The sequence below is a fragment of the Vipera berus genome (assembly GCF_964194415.1).
Source record: "Vipera berus genome assembly, chromosome: 2".
NCBI classification, from domain to species: Eukaryota; Metazoa; Chordata; class Lepidosauria; order Squamata; family Viperidae; genus Vipera; species Vipera berus.
In genome coordinates this window covers 236,913,343-236,939,445 of record NC_138203.1, presented here as the reverse complement: position 1 = coordinate 236,939,445, position 26,103 = coordinate 236,913,343, and the positions used below count along the sequence as shown (strand labels likewise).

At 39.4% G+C, this 26,103-nt stretch overlaps 1 protein-coding gene across 1 annotated transcript in view; it reads right to left on the bottom strand.

The window, feature by feature from the left end:
- Positions 1–26,103, bottom strand: part of PLXNA1 (plexin A1) — a 408,858-nt gene that overhangs the window by 44,782 nt on the left and 337,973 nt on the right. Inside the window, exons 18-21 of the mRNA XM_081315906.1 lie at positions 23,244–23,480; positions 22,338–22,481; positions 19,032–19,266; positions 15,318–15,460 (exon numbers count right to left, since the gene is read on the bottom strand). Of these exons, the coding sequence (XP_081172032.1) occupies positions 15,318–15,460; positions 19,032–19,266; positions 22,338–22,481; positions 23,244–23,480 (759 nt within the window). The remainder of the gene's footprint in view (positions 1–15,317; positions 15,461–19,031; positions 19,267–22,337; positions 22,482–23,243; positions 23,481–26,103) is intronic.

The window sequence follows — 26,103 nt, the reverse complement described above, 5'->3', positions numbered from 1 at the left end:
AGGGTGGGAGATTCTCTCTATCCATACAGTCCTACAAAAGCAGCTGTTTTCAACAACATAGTTGCTACAGAAAGGAACCCATTACACAGGGTACTAACCCACCCATATGTTGCCCATGTTTGTGTGTGTCCATGTGCTTGTGTGTGTATGCATGTAAATAAGCATATTTATTTAGATTAAACTAATTCTGTCTCCACAATGTTTATACCGTGTTCTTGAGGCACTTCAAGGCAGGACCATTTTTATTCCCTAATCCTTCTAAACCACAGTTGGGAAATGTGAGATGGTCCTGGAATAATAGAAAAGAAAAATGTCCTTATAGATGCCCTTCCCCCCCCCACACACACATTCTGTCTTTGATCCTTTACAGAAGAGAAGGAAAAGAAGGAACAACATTGCTGATTTCATCCTAGCAGCTTTGGCTATTGTAGATGGGGAAACAGTTGCAAAGAACTGAAAAAGACAATACAGTCCAGATCTATTCTAGGGTTATAAAGTGGGTTGCATTTTACCTAAGGATAAAATGCAAAACACAAAACCTTGTGTGGTCACTATAAAGGGGGAATTGTGAAACTGTCAAATCATCTTCTGGGACTAAACTGGTATGCCAGTGGAGACCCAAGATCTGAAGAGAAGGATAAGGTAAGATTTTCCATCAGCAGTGAAGCAAACCACCCACAAATTCTGTAGAATTTTATTGCTAGAAATTGGAAGATTCCCCTCCCCGCAATTATTTTGCAATTTGGGGTTCATCATTGCTGAGTTAGAGATTAACCACCTTAACTGCTAAATACAACAACACAGGAGCCTACAATTCTGAAACCAATTCAGGATTAATATAATGTCTCCAACTGATTTTTTTTTTTAAAAATCCCATTTATATCCCACCCTTCTCCGAAGACTCAGGGCGGCTTACAATCTAAAGCACAAATCAATGTGGTTAGCAATAGCCTTCATTCTATGTATATGACTGCTTATTAGGGCTTTTCCCCCCCAAGCGGCATTATTACAAAGTCAGCTTATTGCCCCCAACAATCTGGGTCCTCATTTTACCTACCTCGGAAGGATGGAAGGCTGAGTCAACCTTGAGCCTGGTGGGACTCGAACCTGCACTAATTGCAGGCAGCTGGTGTTACTTAAGGAGGCATTAGCCCACTGCTCCACCAAGGCTCCATCAGCCAGCACAATGAAGGCTAGAAGCCAAACCCCAATACTCTTATGACCATACTGACTGATGCTTGCCATGGCCATGCTTTGAGGAATAAGTAACACAGCTAATGGTTTTTTTTTCAGGCACAATCATGAAAATATAAGACATGGACTGGATCAAGGTCGTATTTGGGAGTGAGGGAAAATAAATGCTTTCCTGTTTCTGTCTGGAGAAAAAAGACTGAGAATATATGTAAAATTAGCTGATTCCCAGTGATAGCAATAAGAGGGAAGTGAAACAAAAGATATTCATTTGACTAGATGCTGCATGAAGAGAAAACATGGGCTAGCTGGACTGAAGGGCAGGTTGGGTTCAGAGAAGTAGCTCCCTTGAATGCTTTAAAAGCCACTGGACCATAATTCTATCTCTCTAAGATCATTAACTGGAGAAACCAATTCTGGATTATTTAGTGACAGAGTCTGCTTGAAATACAAGGCAAAAGGCATTGTGTCTGAGGTGTTGCAAGCCAAACTGACTGACCTGGTTGCTTCTATGATGCATTTATGGAACCATCTTCCGGTCGAGCTCCGGATGGCGCCTGATCTCCGCTCCTTCCGGCGCGATCTTAAAACCTACCTCTTTGAACAAGCTGGCCTGGCCTGATGGGATGGGGTCAGGTTTTATAAATTGATCTTAACCTTTTAATCTGTATTAATTTATTACGGGCATTGCTGTTTAATTACTTTTTAATTTTTGTACCTTGTTTTTTATTATGTATTGCCCTGTTCACCGCCCTGAGAATGGCGGTATACAAAATAAATAAATAAATAAATAAATAAATCTGAATTAGCCCCAATTCCTTGTTTTAATTAGGGGTGTATGTGGAGGAAGGAAGGAAGGAAGGAAGGAAGGAAGGAAGGAAGGAAGGAAGGAAGGAAGGAAGGAAGGAAGGAAGGAAGGAAGGAAGGACACAGGAGAACAAACCCATCAGGACAAGATTCAGCAGTCCATCTGCATTTAAAAGACAAAGGCCCCTCTTTTGAAGACAGCAAAGTCCACATTTCAGACAGAGAGGACCGCTGGTTTGAAGGAGGGGTCAAAGAGGCCATCTAAATCACAGTTGAACAGCCCTCTCTCAAAAGAGGGAGAGGGATACAACATCAACTATTTCCTGTCTACAACACAGTCCTTTTAGCAATTCCAAGAAGCTCCACACCCATTTACACCACTCAGGAGGACACAGATAAAGCTCCAAGTGACCTCAAGGACTCTATAAAAGAATGCAAATGACCAGCGGCCTGCAAGGAATATAAATCCTTCCATTCCCCATCATCCAGTCAGAGCTGAAGAAGCTTCTTGGATGAGAAGCAAAACGTCTTTAAAGAAAAACAACAAAGTCTAGTTGCCTCTTGAAAAATCACCTCTGAGGGAAGGAAGGAAGGAAATTCTTTTCCTCATCAACTGTTTCTCCATTCCATTCAAATTATCCCCAAATAGGCTTCTTTCGGAGGTTCTACATATAACAAATGAATAAAGAAACACGAGTATGAGGGCTGTATTTTGACCTGAGTTGCTCCTAATTGTGATATCAAGATGCAGAATGGTGTTCTATTCATGGCAGATATAATAGGTGACTTTATGCAAAACCACTTTCTCAACTTTTCACTAATCAAAATACAATAACGGCCTTTGCTTGCTTCATGAAATGAAAGGAGGATCACACAGCATGATCTTTCTTGGGTGGTGTACTCAGCTTCCCAAAACTCACAACAGCTGATAAGGTCTAAAATTTTCCTTGTCCTAAACAAGTTGTTTATAACAAGCATAGCAGAGTGGTGGTGCTGTATTAGTAGAAGCAATAGCACAAAACATCTGTTCTCAACAGGCTTGGCTAGTTATCAACAGCTCTGAAAGCAATGAAACAACACACATTCTCTCCATTTCTTTCCTCCGCCCACACTGTCACTCTTTTTTAATGGGTACGTGCTCATTAACAGAAGCAAATGAGCAGTAAGGTATGATGGCTTTAAATGGTCATAGAGGAAATAAAACAGCAACTTAAACCCACAAGAGGAGTTGTACTTACAGTGCAAAAAATTAGATGGGGGGGGGGGTGCGCGTCATGCACAAGAAGTTAGGAAGGGAAAAGAGAGAGAACACATATTCCTTCCTTGCCATTTGCAGTAACAAACATTATTATTTTCTAGTTAAGACATATGAACAAAAACTTGTCATATTGATTTTAAGAATTGTTGATGTTATGTTTGACATAGTAAGATAAAAGGAAATCCTAATTGTTTTGTTCCATGAGAAAAAAAAATCCAAAATTGACAGTTGAGTATCTTTATTAGGGCCAAAGAAAATAATACAAACAAGTTTTGGAATCTCTATTATACTTTGTTGGACATATAAAAGAGAGGGGAAGATGTTTTCAGAATTATATATATCACATTTCATATTTTGTGAGATGGGTGGTCCTATACATATGATGAATGAATAAATAAAGTGACAGGAAACTTATTAGACCTGCTAATTGGGTCAGAATGTTATTCATGCTGCCATAAAGGCTCTCCTCCAAGCTCTGAGAATATAAGAACATTTGTATTTGTATGAATCATGCAGGGGTTTTTTTCTTGAAATTTATTTTTTTTTCAAATTCTACAATACATAGCATAACTGGGGAAGGCTTGTATCCTAATCCATTTACTCATTATGATTTGTATTTTAGAGTTCTGCTAGATCAAATCTATGAACTATTTTCTTGTATAAGACACTGTTCTATACTTTACTGTACAGCAATCTGAATTATCCTTATTTTTCTTGAGAATAGCCTGAACAATTCAAATAAATGAAAATGCAACTTATTTGGCTATAGAGTTTTGGATAGAGGGAGCATGCTGAATTGACTGGAATAAAGAATTGTGCATAAAGAAAGTTCTGTTAACGTGGATATTACTACCCAGTGCCTCCTGTTTGGTATTGTTTGCATGTTATAGTTCCATTTTTTTTCATTTGCAGGTTATCTTTGTACTGGAAAGTTAAAATCCCTGTCTTCTGGTTGATGTGTGCCCTTTCTTGCTCTCTTTTCCCTCACAATAATTAAGGAGGTAATAACAGTCAAAGTGTGATCACAACAATATCACTGCCAAGAGTTGAAAGATAGATGGGCCAAAAAAACATCCTCCATCTATCTTTCAGATAGGATAAAAAGCTAAACTCCTGATTCAGGAATGAATGAATCTGGAATACCTGTGACATAAAAAGAGTTATTTCCAGAACAAGATTTTTTCTGGAACACCCCCATGATATATTGTGTTCAGACCTTTGCCACTGTTTTATTGCAATGGTCTGCCTCTATCAAGTGTACATAGTAGAATCTCATAGATCATGAAATTAAGTTTTTTGGCTATTTTTGCTTCCTTAAAGACATAATGGCTCACAAAAGATTTTATAGCTGTACTATGCTTCAAGCCAATGGCATAAAAAATTTTTGGGACTCTAGAAAAAGTACAGAGAAGAGCAACAAAGATGATTAGGGGACTGGAGGCTAAAGGATATGAAGAACAGTTGCAGGAATTGGGTATGTCTAGTTTAATGAAGAGAAGGATGAGGGGTGACATGATAGCAGTGTTCCAATACCTCAGGGGCTGCCACAAAGAAGAGGGAGTCAAGCTATTCTCCAAAGCACCTGAGGGCAGGACAAGAAGCAATGGATGGAAATTAATAAAGGAGAGAAGCAACCTAGAACTAAGGAGAAATTTCCTGACAGTTAGAACAATAAACCAGTGGAACAACCTACCTCCAGAAGCTGTGAATGCTCCAACACTGGAAGTTTTTAAGAAGAGACTGGACAGCCATTTGTCTGAAATGGTATAGAGTTTCTTGCCTGACCAGGAGGTTGGCCTAGATGCCCTTCAAGGTCCCTTCAAACTTTATTATTACTATTACTATTACTATTACTATTATTATTATTAGTAGTAGTAGTAGTGTTAGCTGCGAAGTCATGTCCAACCCATCGCGACCCCATGGACAACGTTCCTGCAGGTCTTCCTGTCCTCTACCATCTTCTGGAGTCCATTTAAGCTCACGCCTACTGCTTCAGTGACTCCATCCAGCCACCTCATTCTCTGTCGTCCCCTTCTTCTCTTGCCCTCAACCTTTCCCAGCATTAGGCTCTTCTCCAGTGAGTCCTTCCTTCTCATTAGGTGGCCAAAGTATTTGAGTTTCAACTTCAGGATCTGGCCTTCTAAAGAGCAGTCAGGGTTGATCTCCTCTAGGACTGACTGGTTTGATCACCTTACAGTCCAAGGGACTCATAGGAGTCTTCACCAGCACCATAGTTCAAAGGCCTCAATTCTTTGGCGCTCAGCCTTTCTTATGGTCCAAATTTCACTGCCATACATTGCAACTGGGAAGACCATAGCCTTGACTATACGGACTTTTGTTGACAGGGTGATGTCTCTGCTTTTTAGTGTGCTGTCTAGATTTGCCATTGCTTTCCTCGCCAGGAGCAAGCGTCTTTTAATTTATTGAGTAGTAGTAGTATTACTCTATTTCCATACCTGAGATCAGGATTTTTCTGCATGTTTAAATTTAGAAAAAAAAATATTATTTGCTCAGAAAAAATTGGCCAATTCAGTCAAATCCGTAAGCAAATGTACTTACTTCTCAGTACTTGCAATGGCCATGTTTTATTTTTAAAACAATGCCTGAATTCTTGATTTGGTTAATAAATAATGATGTAATCAGTATGAACAGAGAAATAAAAGGCATTACTGAAAGCAGTGAGTACAATCGTCATAAACTACTCTTAAAAATTAAGGTTATTTGCAAGATTTTTTAAAAAGTAATCTCCACAACCAGAAGACAGATCACTTTCTTTTTTAAAACAAAATCTGTAAGCATTACACAAACCATGTATTTGTTCTTACATTCCATCTGAAATTCTGTGCACAAAAAGTAGATTTTGTCTTAATACTGTCTTCCCTGATGTGGTGCCCTTTCAATTTTCTAGACTTCAGCTACTGTAATTCTCAAACAAGATAAGAGAAATCCATTCAAATTATTTGGAAAAAAAATCTAAAGCAGTAACCAATTAAGTACCATTGTGGGAACTTAAGCAGAAGTTGACCACAGGCAGAAGATAAGAACAATGCTTTCCTAAATCATCTTACCAACTCTTCAAGAAGGTAGTTTAGAGTAGCAATGGGAAACTTCACTTAACCTGCTATTTACTGGAAAACTAACTCAGCTACAAGTGGAAGTATCCACAGATTTCTTCTTTCTCTTGCTGACAGCTCATTTTTCAGACAGTGTAAAAAGAAACATAGGGTCAGCTATCCTAGACCTAATCCTGACCAACACTAAGAAATGATGGATCGATCAAAAGTGTCAAGCCCTGAAGGAAAGCAACCATGTCCAGATGGAGTACAAGGTAACTAGGGGATGTGGAGAAGGCAGTCAGGTGTCATGAACATCAGGAAAACAGATTTTAAAGAACTCAAAAAAAGTTGGGCACCATAGCTTGAAATCCAAAAAAGTCAAAGCAGTACATGTCTATGGAGATTCTCAGTCATCCAGATCATGGTGGTCCCAAAGCTACTCCCAAAAGGCAACTGGACTTTCTTTATTTTTTCCTTGAAGATGTTTCACTTCTCATCCGAGAAGCTTCTTCAGTTCTGACTGAATGATGGAGAATGGAAGGAATATAATAATGCAGGAATATAAATCCTCCATTCCCCACCATTCAGTCAGAACTAAAGAAGCTTCTTGGATGACAAGCAAAACACCTTCAAGGAAAAACAAAGGAAGTCCAGTTGTCTTTTGAAAAAGCACCTTTGGGTCAAAGAGGTAAAGGGAATCCAGAAAAAAGACACAATAGGACATTGACAAATAAGATCCCTGAAAAGGAAAAAAAAATTAAGAACTGGATATAAGTGAACAGAAAACTGTCCAACAAGATTAAAAAAACAAAAAGGAGATGTTTAGGAAAAGGAAATGGGGCTGTTAACTAAAGACAATGAAAAACTGATAGCTCAAAATTGAAGAATGGAACCATTATTTTTCTATTTCATTCAAGCTAAGAGGTCAGAATGAGATAGGGCTTATGAGGAATGGAAACCATGATCGGAAGGAAAGTTTAGAGTATGTTCATAATAAAAGACAAGAAAGCTACTGGTCTTTTACATGGGGAAGGTGATGGAGTAATAAAGGAAATTAGGAAGAATGCATAACTGTGTAACAGTTCTGTGTAAGAGTGAAAAGTATATTAAGAACTCATCTTGAAGAAACTTTAAACTTCAGAGTCATTTGAATTATATTTCTAGGTGACAAATGAACTGGCAGGAGTGATAAAACATGTTACTGTAATTTTTTTTTAAAAAAATATGGAACGCTTCACGAATTTGCGTGTCATTTTTGCGCAGGGGCCATGCTAATCTTCTCTGTATCGTTCCAATTTTAGTATATGTGCTGCCGAAGCGAGCACACTGTAATCTTTACAAACTCCTACAAACTGGTAAGGTGCCAGAAGGTTGGGGAAAGACCAACTTGGTATCAGAGAAGGTCTAGAGCAGGGGTATCAAACTCAATTTCATTGAGGGCCGCATCAGCATTGTGGTTGCCCTCGGGGGGGGGGAGTGTGTGGACAGGGCATTCATGTCAAGGGTACCTATGGGGGCCTGGGCAGGAGTGGGACAGATCTGAGGGTCTCTGGCAGAAGGAGATGGGACTGGGGCAAGTGCCAAGGCATGGTCCACTGGAGGAGCCTCACTGTTCCTCTCAGGCCATGTGGGGGGGGGCTGGACGGTGGCACGGAGGTCAAATGCCCAGCCCAGCCCTCAAGCACCCAAGGCACTAAGCCCAGCCCCAGTTCCCCAAGGGGGTGCCCAGATGCACTTACCTCCTCAATGCTGCTGCTGCTATGCTTGCTCTCCTTAGCCAGGTTGCTCATGATGGGTACGAGGGCAAAATCAAGGGGAGGCCCACTCCCTCTCCATGTGAGGAGACCTGGCTTTGTATCCAAAGCTTACTTAGCAATAGGATGGGAGACCCCCCCAGGATAGGCCACGAGGAGGGGGCAAGGGGATGGTGAAAGGGCAGCAGGGAAGAACTAAGGCAGGACTTCCCTCAGACCCACCCTTCCCTTCCTTCCTTCCTTCCTTCTCTCAGAGGTGCTTTTTCAAGAGGCAACTAGATTTTCTTGTTTTTCTTTCAAGACGTTTTGCTTCTCATCCAAGAAGCTTCTTCAGCTCTGACTGGATGATGGGGAATGGAAGGATTTATATTCCTTGCAGGCCTTCCTTCCTTCCTTCCTTCCTTCCTTCCTTCCTTCCTTCCTTCCTTCCTTCCTTCCTTCCTTCCTTCCTTCCTTTCTTTCCTAAGAGTGGTGGGAAAATATTTGACATGAGGGAGGGAGAAAAACAGGCAAGAAACGCAGCTGGGGAAGTGTCATTTTTTGTGAGGAATGAAGAAATGCATCATCGCCTGGAAGTGGCCAGCACATAGCCCTTGCCTACTTCACATATCTGGCTTGGTGGGCTCTGGGGGAGTCATGAGAGTCGATGTTACCTGTGCAATGCTGCCCAGCCCCTGCAATGCTGCCCAGTTCTGGCAGACAGCGGGGTGCTCTCCTCACAGTGCTGAGAGGCTGAGCCAGGTGGCATGAATCTGAGGAGAAGTGCAATGCTGCCCAGCCCCTAGCTTGCCTGAAGCAGGCAGGGCCATGTGCTGGCCACTTCCAGGCAATGGTGCATTTCTTCATTCCTCACAAATGGTGATACCTCCCCAGCATGTGCCCAGTGGGTGGGGCCGATGCGGCAGGGGCTGCTCTCTCGCTGTTGCCAGACGGCCTTGTGGAGCTAAGACAGAATGCATTTCAGCATAGATGGACACCACGAAATTGTACATTGGCTCCTGGCCGGCCTGGGCCAGGGCCAAGGCAGTGGGGGCCGTTCCCTCACTGTTTCCAGGATGGGTTCACGGGCCACATGAAACCACTTCGCGGGCTGGATCCAGCCCCTGGGCCTTGTGTTTGACATGTCTAGGCTAGAGGGAGGAGCAGACCCTTTACGAGCAAGCCCTTAAAACAGACTATCAAGTACTGTGTCTGCGAGTTTTTAGAAAATAATGCTACCATTGTTAGAAGCCAGCATGAGATTGTCAACAAGTCATTTCAGATTAAATTTATCTTTTTTTAATGACAGAGTGATTACTAATAAAGAGCACTGTGAACAAGGCTTCTGACTATATTCTTCTGGACAAGACAGATAAATGTATATTTAACAGTGCTATACTTTGGTGGATTTTCAACTGGTTGAAGAATCACAGACGAAAAATCACACTTAAATGGATTTGTATTGTTCTAGAGGGAAATACAAAGTAGGGATTTCCCAGAGCGCTCTGCTTGGCCCCATACTATGCAACAATTTACAAATGCTCTAAAGAATCCAACAATTTATGCTTATTCAGTTTTAAGGTTGAATATTAGAAGAATTTCCCTTGCAATAAAAGCTGTTTAGCAGTCAAACAATCTACCTAAAACATTTAAAGACACCTTGTAATTCAAGGGGATGGGTGATCTCCTGTCAAAAATTATTTAGTGGACTCCTAAACTGAACAGGAATTGGACTCCATGACCTATGCAATCCCTTCCAACTTTTGCCTACATTTGGATACAGAGTATTTTTGTGGGTGCATGTGTGTGTTTGTACACAGTGACAGGTATGCTGGACAAATACAGATATGCACTGATGTCAAAGATACTTTTTATTAAAAAATAAAAGTTGGTTTTCAAACCAGAGGAACAATGTGCAAAGCAGGGTGGAAAGTCTGCATGTAATATGATAAATATTGATCACAGATGCATTGATTGCGTTTGACTGTAATAGGCAGGCTCTGTATGTATTCTGAAAAGCATCAGTTCTCTGTAATTAATAACTCCATTGTTTCCTAGATCTGATTACCACTAAATGTGCTATATTCCAAAAGCCAAATCAAATCTGAGAGGTCAGCAGTGAGGGGATGATAAGGGCATCCTTCAATCCTCCTACGCAGAGGAACCTTGCTCTTGATAGGAAAATGTGATGCAGTTTGTACTAAATTAAGGGAACACCATAAAGGCTGGGAAAAAGAGAGTAATGAGTTGGGTGAAACAGGGAATTAGGAGTTTGAGGATGTCAGGGAAATGTGCTAGAAACTAGTCCTGTCCCGAACAAATCCAACTGAGTCAGCCAAGTGCTGCAGTACAGGACAGTAGCAATGACACAAGGATAAACAACGACACAGGTAGTTCTTGACTTAAGACTACAATTGGGCTCAGAATTTCTACTGCTAAGCAAAACAGTTTTTAAGTGAGTTACACCCAATTTTATGACCTTTTCTGCCATGGTTGTTAAGTTAAATTACTATAGTTAAGTGAATCATGTGGCTGGTAAGCAAATCTGGCTTCTCCCATTGTCTTTGCTTGCCAGAAGCTGACCTGGGAAGGTTGCAAACAGCGATCATGTGACCCCAGGATGTGGCAACTGTCATAAATACATGCCAGTTGCCAAGGTCAGAATTTTAATCATGTGACTGTGGGGATCCTGTGATGGCCGTAGGTGTGAGGACCCATCATGTCACTTTTTTTACTGCCACTGTAACTTCAAATGGTCACTAAATAAATGTATGTACAGTAAACCAAGGACTACCTGTATTAATGTCAGTTATGACACAAAGCTTTTTCTGAGTAGCAGGTGGAAATGTATCCTATGGAAGCATCTCAACACTTTTATTAAGAACCAAATAGCTGAATGAGTGTTTCTCTCTCTGATCCTGCATTTGGCTTCCCACCAATGGGGAGACAGATGCATCTGAGAAGTACATCAGCAGAACATACATAAAAACAATTGTTCTTATTTGCATGCTCATGTTCAGAGCAAATGGTTTTCACCACACCAAGCCTGCTCAATATTATATTGAGTCATAATGACCAATAGTGACTAATGACCTATTCTTTTATAGATTTTGCATAATATCCTTGCAAGGATGACAAGGCTCATCTCATTTCATGGGAACAAACTCCTTAATTTAGCAAAATATTGAGTGAACAATTTGCTTCTGTTTGTTCTGGATTTCCCACCACTCTTTGTCATAGAATGATCCTCGGTTCAACTGTTATAAATTAACAGACTGTCAGTAACTAGCATTGTCAAGGAAAGGTACTATATATAGTACTATAATATATATTTTCAGTTTAAATGGAAACTTAAGAAGCCAGAGCCAATAAATACAAGCAATCTATCATAATTTCTCTAACAGCCATTCTGGACCAAACAAATACTAAGAACTATAAAAAAATACAAAGATAATCATGGTGAGATTTCCCTTTCCCAAAAGCTCAGCATTTTATATCCTTCTTTGAAATTATGGACATTTCCCAATCAATTTGTCCCCATTTATAGAGCACAGTGTATACTAGCCTATGCTTAGAGCTGGCAATCTGACTGCATTTGTCTGGAGCTGGCAACCTTAAGGCAAAGGCACTTTATGACTCCATTATCAAGGACATATAACTATCTTAACCTAGAAAGGTAGCTGATGTAAACTTTTATATGGGTATAGGATTAAATAAATAATTCAAAGCAGACCACAGGTAGATCTGGATTGTCATGTGAATATGCTTAGGACTTTTCTACCTTGTTTGTTAAAACTCTGGCCCTAGAGGAAATCTTACTTATCAAACTGAAAAGAGTGTGGTCTAAATGGAGGCCTATTTTATTTTATTTTTATTTTTATTCCATTTATATCCCGCCCTTCTCCAAAGACTCAGGGCGGCTTACAAGCTTAGCAGTAGCCTTCATTCTATGTATATGCCTGCTTATTAGGGCTTTCACACACACCCCAAGCGGCATTATTACAAAGTCAGCTTAATTGCCCCCAACAATCTGGGTCCTCATTTTACCTACCTCGGAAGGATGGAAGGCTGAGTCAACCTTGAGCCTGGTGGGATGTGAACCTGCACTAATTGCAGACAGCTGGTGTTACTTAAGGAGGCATTAGCCCACTGCTCCACCAAGGCCTAACCTATAACAACTGAAGCAGCAAGGGGTATTTATTTCTTTTTATTATTATTATTGCTTTTCATACTTTTCATACTTTAGCAAGATTTAGGAGTAGGAGGAACCAGAATACTCAGTAACTCCCAGTAAATAATTTGCATCATTCTTTCCAGAGAAAATTAATTAGATCTATCTCAACTGGGACTTCAGGGATAGAGCAAGTCAAAAGCAGGTAACTTTGGCAGCTTCTTATCCTGCTATCTTGGATTCTTTCCAGCTTGTAGATCTGAAGGATGTAGGCAATGCAGAGAATTATGGGTACCATGTGCTTATTCAGCTTGCCCCTACTAGTTGATTAAAATAAAATTAAAATCGGTAACAGGAGGTAGCACTGCAGCTCCAGGTGTGTCTGGATAATTATCTGGACCCTATAATAGGCAGAATACTGTACAGTACTGAAGCAGCTGTGGTACTCTTGGTAAACTATCTTCATCAAAAGCCAGATATGGAGTTGGCCTAGCCCTCTTAGATTTTTGGTACCATCAGTCATTGTATCCTACTAACCATCTCCTAGGATTGACTTTGGGAGCACATTTTGCAATATTCTAGTCTCTTTTTCTGAATTGTGTCCTGACAGTCTATAGAGAAATGTGTTTCTCAGCCTTTGAACTGGCTAGCATTAGAGAGAGAAAAGGGACAATATTATTCACTATAGTCTGTTTAATTTGTTGCTCAAAAATTAATTGCAATGATTTTATAAAGGCAATTTTACCATTTCTGATATTGTAGAAAAACAGAGAAATTGAAATTGTATGTAATTTTTCCTTTTTAAAATTTCTTTTGAGTTTAAATTATATATTTTTTGACTAATTGTAAATGAAATTAATGTATTTTGCCTTCAACTGCTTTTTGTACAATTTTTAAGGGAAAAAATAAAAGTGATATACAAACCCTTAAAACTCTAATAGACTTAACTACTTATGGCAGTCTCTTTCCTGTCAAGATCTTCAAGAAAAGGTCTTCTAAGGATTCCCCAATTGTCAGAAGAAAGCAAGGACGTGCCCCTACACTACAGAAACTTGCATTTACCCTCTAATCACCTGGTGTTTAATCACTGATTTCAGTATTCAAAGTTACAATTGTTACTGTAATTATTAATCCAATATAGTCCACTGCAAATGAAGGCTTCTTTTCTGAAGGTTAACAAATGTAATCTACCATGATGATCCAGGATCAGTTGGTAGATAGATGATTTTCGACTTCCTGGTCTAGGGCTAAAAGAGGGAGAATGGCCCAAAGAAACAGATAAACCAAATAAACAAAGTCTCTGGCTTCCATGACTTAGGACTCATGTTTTTAATCTAGCACCTTAACCACAACATCACATTGGCTCTCAGTATTCACAGCATTTACCTTTTAATATTTTGTAAGCAATTTTGAAAATTTTCTGAGTCCTGTCTAGGAAAGAAAATAAACAAACAAACAAACAAACAAAGTGATATTATGCATGATTTTTTTTTTACTTTTTAGTCAATCTCCAATTAATGAGAAATCATTTGGAGAGAATTCTAAATGGATTGGTTAGCAAAATCCAGAGGCAAAGAACAGCTCAGCAATCCATGCCTTCCAAAGGAAAAAACAAGCAAACAAAAAAATCTGCTAAAAGTAGCAAAAATCCACAAACACTCAAAGCTTATTCTTAAGACAACGCAACTAGAAACAACCCCATATTGTAATCTCACAAAGGAGACTGATGGACATGGGAGTAATGCCCATGCCATAGAAGCACTGCTGTACAAACTCGTCTCTGGACAACACCATAATAGAACAACATCTACTTGAATGATTTTTGAAATTTAACTGGTTTTTTATTGTGCCACTTTTCAATGAGATTCTGCTGTCAGCAAGAGGCTTCTGTTGTTCTCTGCCTTTAACTAATTTTCATTCTCTTACTCTTTGCTTAAAATCTTACCACTTGAACTGACCTTAGCAACAACTTTATGATCCACTTACTGCTTTCCTATGGCTCCCTCTTTGCTTACCCTATTTGACCTACCTATTAACATTTTTAAAAGGTGCTACTCAATTCTCCAAGTTGCTATCAAGCAATGCTGTCTGTAGAACTGATACTTCCTATTCTCATTAGAATCAAGGCAATAATGGCTGAATTAGTCTCCATGCTCCGCAGTTTAGAAGGAATACAAGAATAAAGCAATAGCAGGAGTGATTTAGTGAGGGCTCAGTCATGACTGTTGGAAGACGCAGTTTTGCTAGCTACCATAGCTCATGTCAATTTCTCCAATCTTCAGCTCTCTTTCAGTAAAACTAAATGGCTTACTTGACAAGATGTTTGTCATGTTTGCGAAGTCCTTATGTGCCATATTTTATAGAAAGAGGAGAACCCCTGAAAAAGTGCTCCACAATAATCAATCAATTTTTTATCTTCGAACTAGCTATAAATGCAGAAGCCAAAATCTGCTATCATGTGGATGTTTGATCATAATGCTCATAAATCATGTCCCTGGCAGTGAGGGCTAGAGTTCAAGAACTTGCAGTTTGAAACCCCTGGAAGACATTTAGAGTTGATTGATCCAATATTGGCATATTCTCTGTGAGGGTTTTATAATACCTACCTCCACCGAATACAAAAATGCCTATGGTTGGATCCAGCATTTAAGAAATGCTGTGAGATTAGTCTCTTCAAAGTATGGATATATTATGAAAAATTATAAACAACCTTCCTTGGTGAGAACATTATAGTTATCCTACTAACATCCACACTACTTGGCCTCTAAAACAAGCAATCCCTTAAGCTTGTTTAAGAATCAACATCTTGAATGTACCTTCTTTAGCAAATCTTTATGGGTAATGGGAAATTAAGAATCATGGGATATTGATGATTTTGAGATCAGGTTAGTCTAAATCAATATCCTAAGGCAGAGAAACATCAATAGACACAAATAACACACAAAAAAAATAAGAGTATAGATATATTAGAAGAGAACTGCTGCAGCCAAAAAAACACACAAACAAATCCTTCTTCCTCAAAGCCTAACCCCACAAAGCTCAAGAAATTAATGCAACATTAAAGATTATCCAAGCAGACACATATACACCCATTACCACACCTCCATTTCTTTCAGGACAGGATGGTCTTCTATTCCTGGAAAGAGGACTCTCATGGCATAAGTACAATAATCCAAAAAGGGGATGCCAGCCCCATCCAAGTCATTGGTCAGCTCATGGATATCAGTCTGCAGCTCAGCAAAAGCTGGGGAGGAAACAGCAGATTAAAATAGTTGCCCAGATAAACCTTCCTTTCAAGAACTCAACGGACTAACAGTACCAATTGTACTGTCAGGTAAAATATTATTTAAAGTGGAAATATAATGAATTCATTCAAGTAGCATCATAACTTACTTAAGTATGAAAAGAGAACCTAGAGGGTTCATGTTCCCAAAACTCAACCAGTAGGTGTTTCTTCAATGAAAATAGTTTAGCCTTCTGACACTGAAGAATAAAGTGGTAGACCTGGATATACAAAAAGGTACTAAAAAAATCAAGGCAGATTTTTTTTTCTTTAAGGAAGAGTAGACTAGACAAAGGAAAAGTGATTCTCTCCCCTTCTTCCCCATCTTTCAAATGGAACAACCATTTGGTGATACTTACTTACTTATGGAGCCCTTGGTGGTTACTGAACCTAGTCGTTTGCTTGCAGATGTTTCAATTCCCAACCAGGTAATATCATCAATGGGGTTTGCTTCCTGTTTATATACAGTAGGTTGCCCTGTTATGTAAACAAGGAGGAAACCTGGACCTGACTCACACTGATGTTACTTAGTTGGGTGTAATGAAATGTCTGCAAGCAAACTACTAAGTTCAGAGGGCACCAAACACTCCACAGTTCAACTTTGAGCTACAGATATCCTCTTCTGTTGGGATGTGGTTTTTGGCTGGGTTGTTCACAAGAAAAATAGGGCACACCCTACAGCTTTAAAATCACCTACAACAAGCCAGGTTGTTTGCTTTTTGAGTTCTAAAGCTGGGGAGGGGGACTTTAGTTGAAGGAGGAGAGGAATGGGGGGGTAGAAATCAAATTAATGGCACTTTAAAAGGAAGCTAGAAATGGCAGAGGGCTGAAGGCTGATCAGTTTGATGAGAAAAAACAGTCAGTTTGAAAGGCGCACTATCTTATCTGTAACTAGTGGGACTACAGAAGAGAAAAGGCAGGGAAGATACTGCAGCTTTTAATTAAAAGCAGATCCTTTTATCTGCCAGCTACGGGAAGACAAGGCAAAATCCTTTCCTTGTACTCCCTCCCTCCTTCTCCAATCACTCTGTCACTATTTCTATCTACGGGGCTTTTTTTTCATACTTCCTTTTTTTATTATCTAATTTTAGGAGTCTGCTTCTATAGCAGCTTCTGGGCCAACTTGCAGTTGGCAGGGTCAAAGCCCCAGGCATTGGCTTGTGGTGATAATGGGCAATTAGGTTTTATCAGCAGGATCAGAAACAATATTCTGTCCAATTTCTCAGCATCTGTCTGTCACATAATGAGAGACCCACGTCTTTCACAAGCAGACCTCTCTCTTCCTTTAAAACTTTTCCTCTTGAAACCTTGCTAAGTTCCTTCCATCTGTACTAAACAAAATATTCAATAAAATTGCCTCGTCTGACCTCAAAGCAGTGTCTAAGCTTACAGAAGCTTTGGAGGTTGAAAAAGCTATGATGCCAGGTGCAGCATAAACCTGGTTCCTAGGTTTTTTAAATCAGCATGTACCTACCTGCCATATGATGGCTGCCCTGCCAATCAGATTCCCCAGTCAGAATGGCCAATGGTACAAGGGAATTCTGGTAATTACAGTTACAATATACCTGGAGGAAACCACACTAAAGTTTTTTTTTCTTAAATTGCTTCCTATTCATGTTCATATAACATGGTAACAAAACTGGAAGCAGTACAAATCTGATCATTACTCATTATTTGGCAATAACGTTGTAGGCTGTTAACATTGGTGGAAAAGATCCATTCTTATCCTTTTCAGAACAACATATAATGTACACCTATATAACTTTCTGTTTTACTGCACTGTTTTAGCTGTTGAGCAACATCTTTAATATTAATTTTTAGAGCTTGTTCTCAGAGCGAATATACATTTTATTTCTCGTGTTCTAAGTAATGCTGAGATACGGAAAGGCAGGTGTGCTCAAATTGTGAGTTGTGAGCCCCCTGCCCGAAGTGCCATGATCAACTCTAAGTGGCAATTCCAAAACATTTTACATTCTGATTGGGCAAAGTAGGAACACAAACAGATCTCAGTCTAGGCTTTGCTCCCACTTTGTGCAAGCCAGTTGCTGGCTTCCTTTGCAAATGGAAGGATTGTTGAAAGTCAGTCTCAGCTTTGCTTCCTGCTTTGCCTGCACAAGTCTGCAGTGGGCAGTTATGGTTTGATAATAGTCGATCCCCAGACTGACAAGAATCACCCAGAAGACTATTTTAAAACACCCACGTGTAGGCTCCTTAATTATCACTGAAGAGACTCATTTACTGGCTCAAAATGAGGAAGTAAAAGAAGAAAATGAGGAATCTGTCTCAATGTATCTTGGCGATATATTAAGAAATATTTCAGTTGGCAGGATTTTTGCAGCCTTCTCTCTTTTTTAACACATTTCCACTGAGGAGATTTTGTGAGATTCATGATTGGAAAAGGAATTTATTTTAGCTTTAGGAAGAGGCAAAGAACATGATAGCAATCACAGTATCTGAAAAATTCTGTGATATATAAAGATTTAATTTCAAATGTAAGTGGTGTAGTTATTTCTTAATTAACTTGAACTCCAGTGAAATTATTCTATTAATGGGAGAGGGAGATATTGAAGAAATGTATTTATTATTTTAGGGAGATATGGCACTTGAAATGTTGAGAACCCATGCTATAGAGCCACAAAATCCCAGATATCCAAATGTTTGCACTCCAGGTATTATAGTTATAATACTGTTTCACCCAAAGCAAGTCTGAATGTAAGTGTCCTTACACCCACTCTGACATTTACTGTACCACACTGACTGTAAAAACAAATGAAACAGGTCTTTCAGTGAAAAACAGCAGAGTGACCAAGAATGTATAGGCAGTAATTTTCTGTAACATTGTGAGAAAAGCATGTTACTGTGATTTTTGTTTAGTAATATAACGTTACCTGTAATTAGGGCATTTATGAACCATAATATTATGGTTAATATCCTTGCAACATTGCATTTCTATTCTGATTTTCTTCCCTGAAAATTGTATGGTTCTATGGTTTCCAGATAATGTATCATCCAGATAGCTTACAGAAGAAACGTGATTTGTTTCAGCTACAGACATTTATTTTGCATTATATGGATGAATCATTTAAAAAAATGAAAATAAATTCTAAATTAAACTTATGCATTGCTTTATGGCCAGTTGAAACTGTCTGATGTGGACAGGGAAAAAAGAATCTCTACCTGATGTGATTGCTTCATATGGTTATAGCCTGCAAATCTAATAGTCGGTCCTCCGAAGGAAAGAAGTTTTAGTGTTATCTGAACAACTAAATCACAGAAACTAAACTGGGTAGAATGCTACAGAGACCCATAAGGGAAACCTCAATCTGCCCATGATGGTGGAAGATTCATTCATTTAGTATCTAATATGATATGTTAAGTGCTTTAAAAAACAACAAGAAAGGAAATGGAAAGGAAAGCAGTGCTGCAATGGGAAACGCTGAAACCACCTTCTACCTGCAGTTTTTTTTCTCTTCTTCTTATAGTAATGGACTGACAACAATATAAATGACAGAATGGCAGCAGGCATCCTCACCTTCCTTGCATTCCAAGGCCACACGTGATTCCAAGTTGTCCATTTGCAGCTGGAGACGTTTGAGGGTACGGTCAGCATCTCGAGACTTTCGTTTGTATGCAATAAGGACAATTATGATGATAAGCAAGAGAAGACCGCCTCCTCCACCAATGCCAATAATGGCTGGCAAAGTCAACAGGTTGTCAGAATAGATCAGCAGTGTCCCCGGTGAGAACTCAAACCCCCCAGCCTTAATCTGGAAGACACAAAGGGAGAAAAAGACATAATACTATCAACTGGGGCTCTCTTACACTAAAGAAAGACTTTTATTCTTTTTATTAGTAGACAAGGAAACTGAGCATATTTTGAAATCGGGCAATTGAGGAGATTGCCCAGTTTCAAAATATTGAAAAGAACTATTGTCATAAAGACATTATCAACATATACTTTTCCAGCTGGTGGTCAGATCTATTGTCACTGCAGGATAAGGCTCCTTCTTTTAATTTGTACATATTTTATCACTAAGAAGAAAAATACACTTGCAGAGTCCTTGGTGCTCTCAGAGCTTGCTTGTTTTCTTGCAGAGGTTTCATTACCCAAACTAGGTAACATCTTCAGTGCTAATGATGATATTACCTAATTTGGGTAATGAAACATCTGCAAGAAACAAGCAAGCTCAGAGAGCACCAAGGACTCCTCATGTCAACCCCGAGCTACAAATATTCTCCTTTATAAATATACTTGCCACACTGATTTTTATTCTAGTAATAGCCCAGAGATTCTTTGTACTCAGAAAGAACGCTATTACTACAGTTTGTTGTACCTTACTATGCCCACCTTCTAGCTAACACTGGCTGCTATCTTTAGAGGGAAGCAAATGTAGGAACAGGAAAGAACAGTGGTGAGATTGACTGACTGACTGACTGACTGATTTATGTATGTATGTATGTATGTATGTATGTATGTATGTATGTATGTATGTATGTATGGGATTTCTTTGCCGCCCTATCTCCCAAAGGACTCAGGGTGGCTAACAATGATAAAAACACAAAGTACAAAGATTAAAAGGTATTAAATCAAATTATCCCATAAATAGTCTAATTAAAATCACAATAAAACAAAATTAAGAAAACCTCCCTTCCATCAGTCCAGGTCGGCCTATTGAAAAAGACATGTTTTAAGATCGCGACGAAAGGAACGGAGATCCGGGGCCATCCGGAGCTCCAAGGGGAGTTGATTCCAAAGGGCAGGTGCCCCCACAGAGAAGGTCCTCCCCCTGGGGGTCACCAGTCAACATTGTCTGGCCGACGGCACCCTGAGGAGGCCCTCCCTGTGTGAGCGCACAGGGCGATGGGCAGTCATTCCTGGCAGCAGACAGTCCTGCAAATATCCTGGACCTAAGCCATGTAGGGCTTTATAGGTAAGAACCAGCACCTTAAATATACTTAAAGATACTGTAGGTTAAGCCTCACACTGCCAGAAAGGAGATTAGATGAGATATAGATATACGCAGGCAATTGCTGATGCCTGAAAGGAGTAAACATCAAGTCTGATATCTCATTCAAATAACATTATAATAATACATGGGATGAAAAGTACACTCCTCTGATGGATGAGGGACGTGGAGGAAGAAATGTTTGGGGTCCTTTTCGAAAATTCAAGGCTATAATGAACTCCAGAGTTAAGTCAGAATTGTTGTACTAAAAGCTAATCTTATATAATTCATACAGATGTTGTTGTGTACAAAGAAAGAACAGGTAAAAAATTGAGAGATAAATAACATTTTTCTTTTTCCCTCTGAAGCCAACAATATTTAAAAAATTAAATCAAGTTTATGATCCAATTAAGGGACGCGGTGGCTCGGTCGGTTAGGACGCTGAGCTTGTTGATCAGAAGGTCGGCAGTTTGGCGGGTCGAATCCCAAGTGCCACGTAACAGAGTAAGCGCCTGTTACTCGTCCCAGCTTCTGCCAACCTAGCAGTTCGAAAGCACGTAAAAATGCAAGTAGAAAAATAGGGACCACTACGGTGGGAAGGTAATAGCGTTCCGTGTGCCTTTGGCGTCTAGTCATGCCAGCCACATGACCACGGAGACATCATCGGACAAGCGCTGGCTCTTCGGCTTTGAAACGGAGATGAGCACCGGCCCCTAGAGTCGGAAACGACTAGCACGCATGTGCGGGGGAACCTTTACCTTTACCTTTATGATCCATTTAAGTTTTGCATAAATGCAGACATAAGTCAATTTTGTCAAGTAGCCACATTATTATGACTGTTTTAAACTTATGCACAAATGTGTTTGCCTTTGTAAGCAACTTTTCTAACTCCTGCCATTTTGTATAACATGTAAATTTTTGAGTGATAATTTTGAAACAAGGATTGTGCAAAATCACCCAATGAGAATCTGAAGGGTGACTACATTATGATCTGCATCATAACTTGGGAACTACTAAGCCACTTTGTTTAAAAAATTGAATTACGTAATTACTCCAGCATTCCTTCCTCAAGTACAGTTAAGAATTCCTGAGGTGGAATATCTATGCCTCAAACAAGAACTTGGTTCGGAAGCAATGAAAGCCTTGGGAAAAATATTGGATGCTATGACATATCTGTAACTAATAACTTCAGAATTACGTAATAATGACTTCCCCAATGACGATAGATGGAAGTGAAAATTGGATTGTGCAGTAAAAGGACAGAAAGTGTATTGACTCTTTTAAACTCTGGTTTTGATTCCTGAAAATACCATGAATGTCCAAGAAAAGAAGCAAATGGTCATAGAACAAATCAACACAGAGCCCTCATTAGAGGAATAAATGACCAGGCTGAAATGATCATATTTTGAACATATTGTGCCAAAGACCCAGTTCTCTTGAGACATCCATAATGCTGGAAAAGGTGGAAGGAAAAAGAAGAGGATGACAGTAGCAAGGTAAACAGTTTTATTTACAATAGTGAAAGGTACACCATGGGGAGATCTGATAGACCAGGCTGGGGACAAATCATCTTGGAGAAGGTCTGTCTCTATGGCTGCCAAAATTCAATGCCAAACTGACAGCACATAATCAATATAAAAAGTTACCCACCAAACTAAGCAAGCAATATAATACAAATAGATAAACAGCATAGTTCCTCAAATGGCAGAATTTATATTTGGAAAGGGAAGGAGGGAAGAGTGACAAAATTCAAAGGAAAATGCCTACATTCTGCAATCTTTGCAATGTCATAATTCTTTTAGCAAGAAAAATAAAATAAGCACTTGGTGCTTATTATAAGCCTGCCCAGGTAACACAAAAGCACAAACAGGGACATGCCTGACTTGCCTTACCGTCACTTTATGTTGTCCTGTGAGGTTTGGGGACTCGCAGAGCAGTTGAGTTTCAGAAACAGTAAGAGCACACGGAGTGTCACCAATGAGTACAGTGTAGTTTAACCGGGAATTACCAGATGCAGGTGGGATTAGGTTACGGCCCTTTAAAAAGAATAAAAGTAGGTTGTTTGTTGTTGCTGTCACTTAATCATGTCCAACTCTTTGTGACCCCATGGCACAATAGCATGCCAGGTTTATTTATTTATTTATTTACTTTCTTATTTCATGTTTACCCCACCTTTATTACTTTATAAGTAACTCAATCTGGCAAACATACAGAATACTCCTCCTATTTTCCCCACAACAATAAACCTTTGAGGTGAGTTCGAATGAGACAATCACTGGTCCAAAGTTACTTAGACAGCTTTTATTCATATGGACTAGAACTCAATCTCTCAGTTTCAAGGCTACTGCTATAGTCAACCGTATCTTTTTAATTCATATCACTTTGTTCAGCTTTGAAAAGGAAGTATGAGGAATTGAAAGAAAAGATATCAAACCACTGAAAGGATAGGTTCAATAGCTTATTCTTGGACGAGGAGAAAGACCAGTAAGTGATCAGAGTGATTATGTACTTACAGTGGTTCTCCTCTCCTGTCTTTGATACTGTAATGGGAAGAATCAATCAATATTTTTCCCCTCTTCTTAGCAATTAAATTTCAATCCTACACTTGTACATTGTGAGTACCAGGATCTTTGTCCAGCTTAATGGACAAAACCTTCCCTGAATGGGTCTGGGAATTCTGAACAACACTATATTAACCTTACAGTGTAACTAGTACTTATCTAATAAGACCAGGAGCTATGTTCAAGAAGAAAATTTGTTTCTAAAACCTGCAGAAATGAAGTTGAACAAATTATTACCTTGAGAATAAGAGGAGAACTTGGCTTGAGCTCCAACATACCAGATGGCAAAGGTTCAAAGACAGGATCTGGGTAATAGATAAAGTTAGTTCTGTTGATGATCAACAAGGCTTGGACATTGTCCATAATAAAGCCAATCTCATCTGGTCGATCACCAAGTTCTGAAGGGCTCTTGACTGGATTATCAATGGAAGGAGCATAACACACCATGATGGTATCATTGTAGACTGTACAATTCTGAAAGGCAAAAATTAGCGGGCTTAACCACTTTTCTCTTTCATTAATTTTATCTTATTGCCAAGAAAAAACAATTTCCCCAAGCTATGTGCCACACCTTTCTTAACCTTTTCACAGTACTAAGCAGGTCCCCCTACTGCTATCATTCTGTCCTCTTTGAGTAGCTGTTCTGTGCTTCTACTAGCCAGGAAATAGGAAAACATGGAAGACAGCAACTTCCTTCCCGTTTTCTAGCAAGGGTATATTTAAAAACAGGAACCAGTCACTATATGGAGGGGACAGTAAAGTGATCCCTTGGAGTGGTGGGGAAGAGGGGTATCTTGACAGCAACAGGCCGGGGAAATTTTCAGAACCAGGATGTTGAATGAAGTGTGGAGTGTCTTGCATTTTAACTCCAAAATGGTAACCTTACTTTTGGACCAGAATCTGTGCCAATAATTAATTTATTCAGATTCTTAAACAGCATGCAGGGCCCATGGTACTGTGGGGAATCACAGATTTAAGCCTGGCACAACTCCCATATATAGCAAGGTCACTGTCAAAGATAATTAATTCCTAGGAAGAAATGTGTATTTTCCTCCCTGGATAAAATAATTACCTATCTCAGGAGTGCGTAATCTTTTCATTGTTAACTTGTTAATTTTAAATTAATTATTAATTAAAATCAATCTGAATTGTTTAATTAATTAAATATTATTAAAATTTATAGGGAATAGATGGAAAATTTTGGGAGTTGATCCACAAATCTTAAAAGTTGCTGAGGTTGAGAATCACTGACCTAAATAATGTTAAATTTCAGGGTGCTATTATCTAAGGCAAGAGATTCTAGTGACATATCCTAGGACATCAGTTTAAGTATATCAAATCTCTTTTGAAACTATGTTAGGCATATGGTGTTAGCCTACAATGTTGGGTTGAAAATATATTAACCATAATGCTATGTCTTTAAGTTGTTAATTGGCCAATGGGTGTGTAAGTGTTCTCATGGCCATAAGAGGAAGCTAGGAACGTAGCTTCTCTCTCTCTCTGAATTCACTGATCTCTACTGTTACTGTTTTTTGCTCTGCTGTTGGTTTACTACTGTTGTAAACCTGAACTGTGTATTGACCTCTGGACCGGTAAGAAGACTTTGTAGTTTGGATTACTCCTTGGACTGTTGCTATTGTGTATGACTTGGACTGTTTATTTTTGACTGTGCATTTTTGTTTTTACACCACCTCAAAGTAAAATACTTTTTGCTTTTAGAACTCAGTGTATTTCTGTGTGTGATTTTTACTGCTCTCAGTGCCCTTCCTTGTCTGTGCAACTCTTTGGTAGCACAAGGAGACCTCTGCACAACAAATTCCATAACACTGGTTATGGGCCCAGGCCTGTACTGAGAGTAAGTACACACAGTATTCCTAGCTGAGTTTGTATTTGGTGTAAAATGGCACAGGAACTGTTGTCAGGCATCTCCTGGATAACCCGGTTGGATGGGACAAACTATGTTTCCTGGTCCACGAAATGCTGCTTGCTTTTGCGCAAGGAAGGACTATGGGCTGTTGTAGATAACCCACCAGATACTACTGCTTGGGATCCAGATGACGAAGAGGATGCAAAGAAGTTAGACAACTTTAAACGTAGCAATGAGAAAGCTCTTTGCATTATTGGACTAACACTGAATGACCAGCAGCTTGTCCATATTCGTGGTGAGGAGTCTGCTGCTAGGTGTTGGGGTGTTTTGCGAAGGCTTTATGTTCGAGACAGTGTGGGTGCACATATACACCTTACACGTAAGCTGTTTAGGGCTCGTCTGCAGAAGAATGGAGATATGCTGACCCATTTAAATTACATGAAGGCAACTTTTCAAGAGCTTCATGAAAAGGAGCTGATTTTTTCAGAGTTGCATCAGGTCTACATTATTCTGTCATCTTTGGATGAGAGTTATGATGGATATGTTTCTTCTTTGGAAGTCCTGACCAGAGAGGAACTGACATTGACTAACATTACTGGGAGACTGCTGGAAGAGTCCAGAAGGAGGCGTGACAGAGACCAGCTGAGAGAAACACAGCCACGAGAGAAGCAGCAATTCACCACTGCTTACAACGTCAAGAAATGTTATTCTTGTGGGGCTAGAGGGCATATAGCCAAATTCTGTAGAAAGGGTAGAAAACAGAATGTAAATAGCAGTGGAAAGGCTAAGAAGGGCATTGGTTTGGCTATTTCTGGTGAACCAACATCCAGAAATAATGAATTGTGGGTTGTTGATAGTGGGGCTTCACAATGCATTACTAAAGAGAAAAAGAGGTTTGTTAATATGAAAAACAGCAACCAATATGTTTCACTGGCCAATGGTTGGAGGATGAAGGCCTCTGGTGAAGGTAATTCCTATTGTCCATGCATTGATGAACAGTTACCTATGTTATATATACCTAAACTAAGATTCAACCTGTTATCTGTAAGGGAATTGGTTAAGGTTGGGTTTGTGGTAACATTCAGAGGGGAGCAATGCACTATTGAGAGGAATGGAACCTGTGTAACTGCTAATTTGAAAAATGGTTTATTCGTTCTCACAAGTAACCAGGTTAGTACAGTTAAAGCTAACTCAATATGTGAGAACAAGAAGCCACATGATGAATGTATA